At 47.9% G+C, this 11,189-nt stretch overlaps 1 protein-coding gene across 5 annotated transcripts in view; it reads right to left on the bottom strand.

Moving 5' to 3' along the window:
• ALKBH3 (alkB homolog 3, alpha-ketoglutaratedependent dioxygenase) overlaps positions 1-11,189 on the bottom strand; it is a 23,199-nt gene that overhangs the window by 2,908 nt on the left and 9,102 nt on the right. For 2 of the 5 annotated variants that reach the window (XM_018555043.1, XM_018555010.1), the window contains exons 1-7: positions 7,298-7,343; positions 5,537-5,636; positions 4,026-4,120; positions 2,989-3,023; positions 2,657-2,704; positions 1,934-2,037; positions 151-239 (exon numbers count right to left, since the gene is read on the bottom strand). In XM_018555043.1, coding sequence (XP_018410545.1) covers positions 151-239; positions 1,934-2,037; positions 2,657-2,704; positions 2,989-3,023; positions 4,026-4,120; positions 5,537-5,609 — 444 coding nt within the window. In that variant the 5' untranslated portion in view covers positions 5,610-5,636; positions 7,298-7,343. Of the gene's footprint in view, positions 1-150; positions 240-1,933; positions 2,038-2,656; positions 2,705-2,988; positions 3,024-4,025; positions 4,121-5,536; positions 5,649-7,295; positions 7,344-11,189 lie in introns of those variants that run through there. The other 3 variants (XM_018555027.1, XM_018555019.1, XM_018555035.1) reach the window with 3 other exon arrangements.

Raw genomic sequence — 11,189 nt, 5'->3', positions numbered from 1 at the left:
CGGGTCCCTAGAAATTATTCTATATTATTGGCAACCTCGAGCGCCACAACCTGTGATCCAAATTCCGGAAAACCCTCTTCCAGCACATACATGCTCGCACTGCTGTTGGTGTTTTGGACATCAGAGGAAACAGAAGCCTTGGGTACTCACGTGAGGGTTGGCCTGCATCGTAGAGCGCGAGTAAGTATACGGCACCTCTCCGTACCAGCAGGTGAGCCGCGGCTCCTGGTAGGGCCCGTCTGTCACAAAACAAATCCTGTTACAGGCTGAAAATCTCCATTCTACAACCCGTTCCCAGAGGATGGCGGACTACAAACCCCAGCAACTGGACTCATAGTTCCTCAATCACTACTGGTTGGCCAGATTATATATGCTATGGCAGACAAGCGACCCGCGCTGGGATTACTTAATGTGACACTAAACTCAGTTCAATCTTATAATTACATCCTCCAAGTACCTGAACTATGAACAACAATGTATCTTATTTGTGTATCACTCGGCTGTAGATCCTCCAATCATCTCTGACACTGTCCTTCCCTGGAGGGTGGCTACTTTTGTTCCCCATGGTCCCTGTGTGTGCTGTAAAGTAGTCACCGCTCCAAGCTCGCTCCCGGGATGGACTACAATCTCCCCAATGGGATCACAGACAAAAATAAAACATTGACAGGAATTTTAACTCTTCCCCACCCCAAATTAAGGTTTTATGAAACTTCACCCGCCTCGGGTTCCTGTTTGACCTCCACATACTGGATCAGCCCATTATTATATCATAACTAGGTCTGAGTTGGCTTTAGGTAACTAAAAAACCATGCAAGGAAATTGATTTTTATTTTTTTTAGATGGCAGTATATTCAATCATTTAATTTCATATTGGATTCAATCCCAGCAGAGGAAGAAAGCATGTTTCTAAAAAATATTGATAATTACGCTTCCGCATCTGTATTTAAATATTTTATGCCTTGGCCTGTTCACCACCCCACCTTAGATGTGCCCAGCTTCTGTCTACCCTCCACTGGGGTCTGCAGTGAGAAAAAAAAAAACAAAAGCAAAAAAAAAACGTTTATTATATGTGTACGTATGCATCCATGGGGACCTAAAAAGTCAATTTTCATGCACAATTTCCCAGTATTTATATATTGGTAAGGGGTTCCTTTAATTATTCATTATATATAGGGATGCACCGATATATCAGCCGCCGAAACATATCGGCCGAAAATGGGACTTTTGGCATAAGGCCGAAAGAGCCATGTTTCGGCCGATACATCGGCGCATCCGTGCTTTCTTTTCTCCCCGCTGGGCGCTGTTCTGTGTTCCAGCGGGGAGGAGAGAAAGTGACAGCCTGCGGGAGGAGAGCGATGTGAGCGGCCGGCGTCTCTCCTCCCACACCGCTCAGCCGCCTATCACAGTCCGGCAGAGCAGTGTGTGGGCGGAGACAGCGCTGTCACAGGAGGTTGAGCTCTCCTCCCTACACCGCTCGCTCAGCCTCCTGTGACAGCGTGTCAGAGAGGAGAGCGAGGTACAAACACTCAGTGATCACTGAGTGTGTGTGTACATAATTGAGGATATGGTATGATTACTATATCCTCAATTATGAAAGAATGGGAGTGATCTACATCCCCTCATGTCCATTCATAATTGTAGTTATAGTAAACATACTCTGTCCTCATGTTATCATTCAAACTATTATTCTTGTACTGACTTTTGTAATTCTGGATATTTTTGGTTCATCTCCAGCTGTATATGAGACAGAAGATCTGGTTCTAAAGAAAATGAACAGTCCTTCCTAAATAGGAACAGTCTGAAGACCCGAGTAGGTGATGCAACAGACATGGCAGAGTTAATTGTCATTGGAAGTCTTGTGCAGATGCTGGGAGAACAGACCTCTGGCTCCCTCTGCTGGATGTTTATCAGTACAGCACCTGTGTGGACTTACCCGGCCCCACATTGGATTTCTGCCTCCACGGGATCTCCCGGTGTAACTGTTCAAACATCCACTCTACCTCTCTGGGCTCAATGAACGAGGGGAAAATCCTTAGTCTGCAAAGAGGCAAGGTGTGCTTAGACAGACGCCTATAACACCCGTTATATATTCACTTTACCAGCTGTAGCTCAGTCAGCTATGATCATTTTGCATTTAAATGAGAAAGCCAAGAGCAGCCATTACAAACTCCTTCTGAAAATGACAACCGCCTGACTGCTCTGCTGCTGTTCTGGCATCAATGCTTTCTGCTGCAAGCAAACAAAGACTGATCTGCAAACTTGCTATGGGCTGGTGGTATTGAAGCCACAGGACCAGCAGTAGAAGTGGCAACCTATGACTCTCTCCCATGGTTTCCTTTATACAAGGGCTTGTCAAATTTCAACTTTGTTTCAACTTTTCTTTCTGCAATTGGCTATTCTGCTCACTAAAGGTGTCCTGAGACTTTGGATGACAGCCCCACATGGCCACTCTGGGGAGGCAAATCATTCAGGCAAGATGTATCGATATTATTTACCCCAAGGTAAGCCATCACCGCGACTGCCCTTGCCTCCCCGCCCCGTGTCAGATGCTTCTGCTGAGCCAGAGGATGTAAATGACAGCAGGGGAAGCTAACAGGGAGAGCCCAGCAACTGAATATATTTCATTAACATTGTCTGCCATGAAGAGCTATCTTACCTGGACACTCCAGAGGTCGATGTGCTGATTTCATACGTTCCGGGCTTACTGCAGAGATAAAAAGACACAAATTAGAGGTAAATGGGGACCGTGGATGATGCCCAAACAAGAATGGCGCCGTCCTTCTGCATAGAAAAGCATACAAGGGTATTCTCAGGGGGAGAGCTGTGATCTTTTAGAGAGGTAGTATCTGAAGGGTTAACATTTATACTTTACTGCGCATATCCGCACCCTACATTAAAAAAAGAGATGCTAGGTCCACTTTAAGAAAAGAAGCCTAATGCAACATATGAAAATTTGATAAACATGATCTCTACAGAATGGCGGCTTACTCAATTATTTGGGGGTCCGGGATCCTGCGTGAAACCTGAAAGAGATGAAGGAGCAAAGATGATTACTAGAAAAGAATAGCAGCAAAGTGAGAAGACTTTTCATCTCACAGCCAATGAGATTGCACATGTGTGGATGCAGAGATAGCACTGTACACATATACGTGCTGTGATGGGGGTGTTAATAACAGACGGGGGGCACAGTGCAGGGGCAGGGAGCCGGACACCTCAGCTCCTAGTGTGTAATCACCGTCATAGGGAAAGTGATCATCTGATAACACTGATGTATAAACCCTGATTTTGGTATTAAACTCTTCCTGCCCTTAATGTGATGCAAAAGAATGAGCGGCTGTTCCGGAGAAGAGAGAGAAGTGGTGAGAGAGTAAAAGGAGCAAAGCGAGAGGAGGGAGCAAAAAGAGAGAGAGAGGAGGAGAGGGGGGAGCAAAGAGAGAGGAGGAGGGGAGGAGGGAGCAAAAAGAGAGAGGAGGAGAGGAGGGAGCAAAAAGAGAGGATGAGAGAGGGGAGCAAAGAGAGAGGAGGGGAAGGATCAAAGAGAGAGGAGGGGAAGGATCAAAGAGAGAGGAGAGGAAGGAGCAAAGAGAGAGGAAGGGAAGGAGCAAAGAGAGAGGAAGGGAAGGAGCAAAGAGAGAAGAGGGGAAGGAGCAAAGAGAGAGAGGAGAGGAAGGAGCAAAGAGAGAGAGGAGAGGAAGGAGCAAAGAGGAGAGAGGAGAGGAAGGAGCAAAGAGAGAGAGGGGAAGGAGGAACAAAAGAGAGAGAGGAGAGGAAGGAGCAAAGAGAGAGAGGAGAGGAAGGAACAAAGAGAGAGAGGAGAGGAAGGAGCAAAGAGAGAGAGGAGAGGAAGGAGTAAAGGAAGGAGCGAAGCGGGAGGAGGAGGCAAAAAGAGAGCCGAGAGGAGGGAACAAAGCGCATGGAGAGGAAGGAGAAGCAAGAGGAGAGGAAGGAGTGAAGAGAACTTAGCAGAAAGACAAAGAATATTGCATTTGGTTGAAGAAGACTTTTCATCGGACAATAATATTCACCTCTGTTGGCTCTTTATATACAAACTGTTTGTCTGGAATAACACGCTCGTGTCCCCAGCCCTGAGGTTTTCCTGAGGCCGCGGCAGGTCGAGGCGCTGGAATAAACATGACAGAAAGTTGAATTAGTCCAATAGCAGTGACACGTATATTGTTCTCTGTGCAAAAGGAGGAGACTGCCAAATCCAATCTTCTACAAAAATGCATGGTGTCACATTAGTCCTCTAGCTTCAAAACTGCCCTAATCAGACCAGAACAGAACAAACAAAACATTTAGATCGGACTTCATTATGTGTGTATTTATGAACAATTTCCTGAGAATATCTGTGAACGCTCATTTTGTGCGAATAATGGCAAAAATTAACTGACCTAATAGATTGTCATTTTTGGTCGAATGTATTGAGGTAATAAAACATTATGGCCACTAGATGGAGCTGAGGAGCATATGGTCAGGTCACCCTGGTTAGATAAAAGTCTCCTGATGAGTGTCTGTAGGGTCTGGGTATTTTTACGTGTGGAAGGGTTGGGACCTCTGTCAGGGCTTTATTACTGTCTGTCTCCCCTGGAGGGAGATTTCCCCCTTTTCCTGTCCAGGTGACAGGTGTCAGAAAGAAAAGGACACCGACGACATTTAAAGTCTGACAGAATCTTTCCCTAATCTGCCCAAAAAACTAAAGACAGAAGTATTGGCTTTAGTTGAGTGATAGAGTATATTTAAAGCCAAAACCTTTTTAGGGGGAAGAGAAAAAGGAAATAATTTTATTTCCTATGTTCCTCGGCTCCCTTTAGTGGCCATAAGGCGGTATTTTCCGAATGTTACATTCATCCTGAAAAGATAATGTACTAAGAATGTTCGTTTTTGCCTCGATTCGCACAGAACGAACACTCACAGAGATTTGCGGGGTGAATGGCTCTGCGGATTGTTTTGGTGTACACAGCGGCCGATATGAATGGTTCTCTGGAAAGTGCCCAGAGTACGTCAGCACGATATATACGAGTGAAATAAAGTGTCCAGTTTGATACATTAAAGGTGAACTATGGAGTTAAGGCTTTTCCCCATAGTTCTCCTTAGGGTAACGGGAGGACACAAACTAGCGTCCTCCCGTCACCCTAGGCTCAATATATAGGGAGCTACTGCTCGCAGTATACTGAGACGCTGAAGCGGATCCCGACAATAATGTCTGGATCCGCCCAGCTGCGTGAGTGACAGCCGGCTCTGCCTATCTAGAGGCAGAGCCAGCTGTACCCGCCCCCTCCCCCGTCCGTTCCGCCAGTCAGCGCTGGCGGATCGGAGCGGGGAGGAGGGAATCCAGCCCCTCCCCTGTCACGGCAGAGAGCCATGACAGGATCGAGAGGTGAGTGAACGCCGCTATGTGTTCGCTCACCTCCCGATCTACTGAGCCGACCTGTGACAGTCTCATTGTCACAGGTCGGCTAGAACTATGAGGTGAGTGGAAAGCACTCACCTCATAGTTCTCCTTTAACATTCCATCCAATGGCAGTGCACTCAGTACCTGTGTGAGGAGCGGCTTTCGCTGGTCCCGCCCACGCCCCCTGCACGCGAGCTCTCCGCCTCTTGTCATCCATTCTAATAAGCAGAGAGAACAACCATCAGCTCCAAGATGTCTGTAAACATTAAACACATCAGGGTGATCGGTCTGTATACAGCTACAGGGGAGGAAAAAGACATCATTTAGCGATAAATAACTTTATTAACATATTGATGCAGCGTGTGCACGAAAAAGAGCCTCAAAGTTCTCGATTTGCACCAAAACATTGGACACCAAACTCCCTGTTTCTGTAGATTACAGACAATGTACTACACCCAGCAGGGAATATTTTGGGGTCAGGGCTTTTCCCCATAGTTCTCCCCAGGGTCACGGGAGGACATAAACTAGCGTCCTCCCGTCACCCAAAGCTCAATATACCGCGAGCTGAAGCTGTAGCTGTATACTGAGACCGCCGCAGCCGGGACGGATCCCGACATCCACCCAGCTGCATGAGTGACAGCTGGCTCTGCCTATCTAGAGGCAGAGCCAGCTGTACCCGCCCCCTCCTCCAGTCAGTGCTGGAGGATCGGACAGGGGAGGGGGGGAATCCCTGCTGGGAGCCTTGAGTGACAGTCACGGCTCTCTGCAGGGATAGATCGACAAGTGAGTGTGTGACGGTATGTGTTCGCTCACTTCCCGATCTGTAGAGCTGACGTGTGACAGTTTCATTGAGGATGAGCGATTTTCACTCAACTCATAGTTCTCCTTTAACCACTTTGCGTCCCAAGCAATGTTTCATGTTTGCACACACGCATTAAAATCAGATTTTTGAGAAGTGTGCTGATTTCCCTCCAATACAGCCGCTGTGCTAGTCCCAGGCCTTGGGACAGCAGAGCCCAGAAAGCTGGCACCATGCAAGTGATCAGGCAGCTGTAGCTGTATGTAAAAGCCGACAGTCAGCTGAAAAAAAAACAAGATCACTCAGTATAACCGCTTCAGGACGGTCCAGCTGTAAAGGTATAGTGGTCCTGAAGTGGTTAATAAATGGCTTACAGGGAAATCCTAAGGCTGGAATAACTCCACGGGTTGTGTTAAGAGCACTTTGAAGCATATCAGATGCACAAAGACGGGGCGCTATTCCTCCCAGTGACACCAATGATGGGGCGCTATTCCTCCCAGTGACACCAATGATGGGGCGCTATTCCTCCCAGTGACACCAATGATGGGGCGCTATTCCTCCCACTGACACCAATGATGGGGCACTATTCCTCCCGGTGACACCAATGATGGGGCACTATTCCTCCCAGTGACACCATTGATGGGGCACCATTCCTCCCAGTGACACCAATGATGGGGCACCATTCCTCCCAGTGACACCAATGACGGGGCACTATTCCTCCCAGTGACACCAATGAAGGGGCACTATTCCTCCCAGTGACACCAATGATAGGGCACTATTCCTCCCAGTGACACCAATGATGGGGCACTATTCCTCCCAGTGACACCAATGATGGGGCACTATTCCTCCCACTGACACCAATCATGGGGCACTATGCTGGGGCAACACACACAGCAGAATTGCAGAGCATGCTAACCCAGAGAAACCAATCCAGTTCCAGATCCCTGAAAGAAAGCTTCTGATTGGCTGTCCCCGAGTATCCCTTACTCTGTAACAATGTTACATTCCTGTCCTATGTAAACACTAAAATGAACATTAAAACAAATACACGAATCTGATGTCTGGATTACACACAGAACACCATCCAAATCTCAGTCCTGACACCTTCCTACCTCTCACTCCATGCTGCTACCTCTTCCTGTGTTACACTCAATTCTGTCCCCAAGTTAACCTGGACTAAAGGTTCCTTCCTATTAACAGTCCTATCATGTGTGCTGATCTGATGGATTTGTTGCAGTTGTACATGAAATGACTAGAGGACAATATATATTGCATTCAAAATGAATGGCAGCGCAAAGCAAAAATATAAATTGATATTAATATTAAAAATACATTTTAATCATGTAAAAATATATTCAGAGTTCCTGTGATAGGCACAGAGAAAGTCATGGCTGCAGGAAGGATCTTACTATCAGGATGAGAAGGAACTATAAAGAAGCAGCATAGACCTCCTAGGACTTGTAGTTCCATATCGGCTGCATGCTGTTCTCTGAACACTGGGACTGCTGGGGCTTGTAATTCCACATTTGCTGTGTACTGCCAGTAGCACACTGGGACTGCTGGGACTTGTAGTTCCGTATCAGCTGCATGCTGCTATCTGGACTCTGGGACTGCTTGGACCTCTAGTTCTGTATTGGCTGCATGCAGCAATCTGGACACTGGGATCACTGGGACTTCTGCAGTTGCTGCATGCTGCTATCTGGACTCTGGGACCTGTAGTTCTGTATTGGCTGCATGCTGCTATCTGGACTCTGGGACTGCTGGGACCTGTAGTTCTGTATTGGCTGCATGCTGCTATCTGGACTCTGGGACTGCTGGGACATGTAGTTCCATATTGGCTGCATGCTGTTCTCTGAACACTGGGACATTTAATTCCATAATAACTTTGTGCTGCTAGTAGCTCACTGGGACTTGTAGCTCTGTACTGGCTCAGTGCTGCTACCTGGACACAGAGATCGCTGGGACTTCTGGTGCTACCCTGAAAAGTTGGAGTTGTTGGCACCCCTCAATACCTATTGTGTGAATCGGGAGAACACTTGTTAGATTGGTCCCTTCCATTTTGGTCCCTCTTGCCCTATTGTGTGCTGAAACACCCTCATCGGGCCTTGTGTCCTTGAGTTTCTTTTATTGCCATCTGTGTCCCCTTTGGATAGATGTCTCTTCACTTCCTGCTTTGTAGATACAACAGGAAGTTGAAGGAAGTGTCTCCAAATTGAGAAATCCTCTCTTAAACAGGCCGTACACTATACAATCTGAATGTACGATCTCTGAACAATCTCCTTTAGATTTACCAAAACTATGCGATATGAGGACACACCTAAGCAATCCATTCATTTAGTATCAAATCAGGCCGACCCAACGTGAAAAAAGTAATTTCAGGGAGGTGCCCTCTGTCCTTTTAGCATCCCCCTGAAATAATGGCAGATGGCAAAGAAGCTAAGGCTTCCCGTGCTATCTGCTGTTTTTTTCCCCCAGTATTCTGACAGCTGCTGTGCAGTTGCTTCAGAAAAAAAATTAAATAACAGATAGCAGGGAAAGGCTTCCTCTGCTAGACAGCAGAGGAAACCTTTCAGGGAGAAAATGTTTCTCTCCAGGGCGGCCGGGAGCCGCTATCTAACAGCAGGAGACTCCGGGAACGTCTCGCAGAGTTGGGATGTCTGCAGACCCTTCTATAGATGGTGCTAGATCTAAAGGAGATTGTATAGTGTATTGTAAACATCAGGCGTCCCCATTGGAAGATTTCAGCTCTGTTCCTGTGAGTTCTCCCTAGTGGGTAGCCCATAACCGTATTCACTATTCAGTCACGTGTACCTAACGATGTATTCATCCTCAAGATAATGTTTATATTTTTAAAGTTGTGCATAATGAAACTTGTAGTTATTGATGAAGGTAATAAAAGCTGATATATTGACTGATGTCTGTCTCCACATTGGTTGCGATTTGCCTTCACCTCCTGTATGGTGACCCATGCCTGTTCCATGCTGGGAAGATTTGTCTGCCACGTGGTTTTCCAAAACAAGAGGAAGTGAGAAACAACAGCTGTCCTCATCAGAAGACTTCCCCACTTCCTATTTAGATGACAACTGTGGCACTTTGGATTTGCCATCCTCAGCACAAGGACAAATGGAGTTGTTGGGGGGACAGCAATAAATACCTGATAAACTTTTTTTTTATTTCCACAGCTATGCAAAGTGGGGATCAAAGAGACACCTGAAGGACCTTGGGCCCGGAGATGGCATCAGATGAGGCCGAAACATCCAACTAGTAGGACGTAGAGAGCGTGGGCAGATCGGGTGGCAGCTTTGCAAATCTGGGAAACAAATGCTTGATGCCGAAATGCCCAAGAAGCACTCACAGATCTAGAAGAGTAGAATCAGAAGAGGGTGGAACACAATCCTTGGATTAGATGATGGTCTGTCCGTCACCTAGAGCAGGTCTTCTTAAACTTTCTCCACTCGTGACCCCTTTTTGGCCGAGGAAATGTTCAAGGGACCCCAACATCGGTCGGTGTCTTCCCCCCTCCCCTAGCGCAAGTCGGTGTCTCTCTCCTCTTCTCCCCCCCAGCACCAGTCAGTGTCTCTCTCCTCTTCACTCCCTCCCCCCCAGCACCAGTCAGTGTCTCTCTCCTCTTCTCTCCCTTCCCCAGCACCAGTCAGTGTCTCTCTCCCCCTCCTCCAACCATGCGCACACGTGCTCAGGAAGGTACCAAGTGCACCTTAAAAACTACACTACACTGCAAATTATACATTAAACTGAAATAAAACAATCTAGCTTGGAGCCCAGACCTCCTCAGCCGCCTGGGCCCCTCACACAAGTACCGGCCATACCCTCCTGATGGCGGTCCCGGCCGGGGACTCGGATCGCGACCCCCCTGTTCACTTGCGGGACCCCATATGGGGTCGCGACCCACACTTTAAGAAGCACTGACCTAGAGAAGGTGGAATGAGAAGCTGGTGCACCCTTTTGGGGTCCTTCTGAGATGACATAAAAGGGAGCCAGTATTTCTGACGCAAGCTGTGGCTGAGAGATTGACTCGCACAGCCCGAACCACATCCAGACAATGGAGGGAAAGTTCTTTTGGGTGAATTAGAGCTGGATAGAAGAACAATGTCCTAGTGGAGGTGAAAGGCAGAAACTACCTTCGGTGAGGAATCCCTGGACCTCAACACCACCTCGTCTCTATAAAAAAACAGAAAGGGTTCCTTGGAGGACACGACCACCAATTCAGACCCTCACCTTGCAGGAAATGAAAACAACCTTGTGGGTGAGAGTAGAGAGGACTGTCTCTCGTAGGTTCAAACAGTGGTTTCTGAAGCACAGAGACAACCAGATTGAGATCTCACAGGGGAATGGATGGGGGAAGCTACATGGGACGCTCCCTGTACAAAGATTTTAAAGAGTGAGAGCATAATGGTCACTGAAACAGAATAAAAAGGGCAGAAACCTGACCCTTGATAGTACCAAGAGCTGAACACTGGCCCAGACACAGCTGCAGGAAGGAGAGGATTTGTCCTATGAAGAAACTCCAGGTGTGGAAGTCCCAAGACCCACCCACAGGTGAAGCGTGTCTTCCATGTCCAATGATAGCCTTTGCAGCAAGTAGACTTCCTAGCTTGTAGCATCATGGGAGTCACAGACTCAGACAGATCGCAGCAACATTTGTATGGGGCCCTGTGATTTCTAGTTACACCCATTGCAGAGCCCACCCGAGATCCCAAACAGCTCATCTGAAAGTGACCCTGCAGAGCTCACCATAGACTCTCTATGGTGAGCTCTGCAGGGTCTCAGGTGGGTTGGTCACACCCCTGCACACCTCTTACGCTGTCCACCTCCTCCACGGTCTCTGCCAGGCCCCGCCACCTCTTGTTGCCGGGCCCCACCTCATGTTGCCAGGCCCCGCCTCCTCCTCCGCTGCCAACGCCAGGCCCAGCCTTCTCCTCCGCAGCTGCTGGCCGTCACTGACTCAGCGGCGGCTGTGAGGAGGAACGCGCCGCTGCA

Source organism: Nanorana parkeri, unplaced genomic scaffold (genome assembly GCF_000935625.1).
Source record: "Nanorana parkeri isolate BGI_ZX_2015 unplaced genomic scaffold, ASM93562v1 scaffold10, whole genome shotgun sequence".
Classification (NCBI taxonomy): Eukaryota; Metazoa; Chordata; class Amphibia; order Anura; family Dicroglossidae; genus Nanorana; species Nanorana parkeri.
The sequence above is the reverse complement of the archived record's forward strand: the minus strand, read 5'-3'. Positions and strand labels throughout refer to the sequence as shown.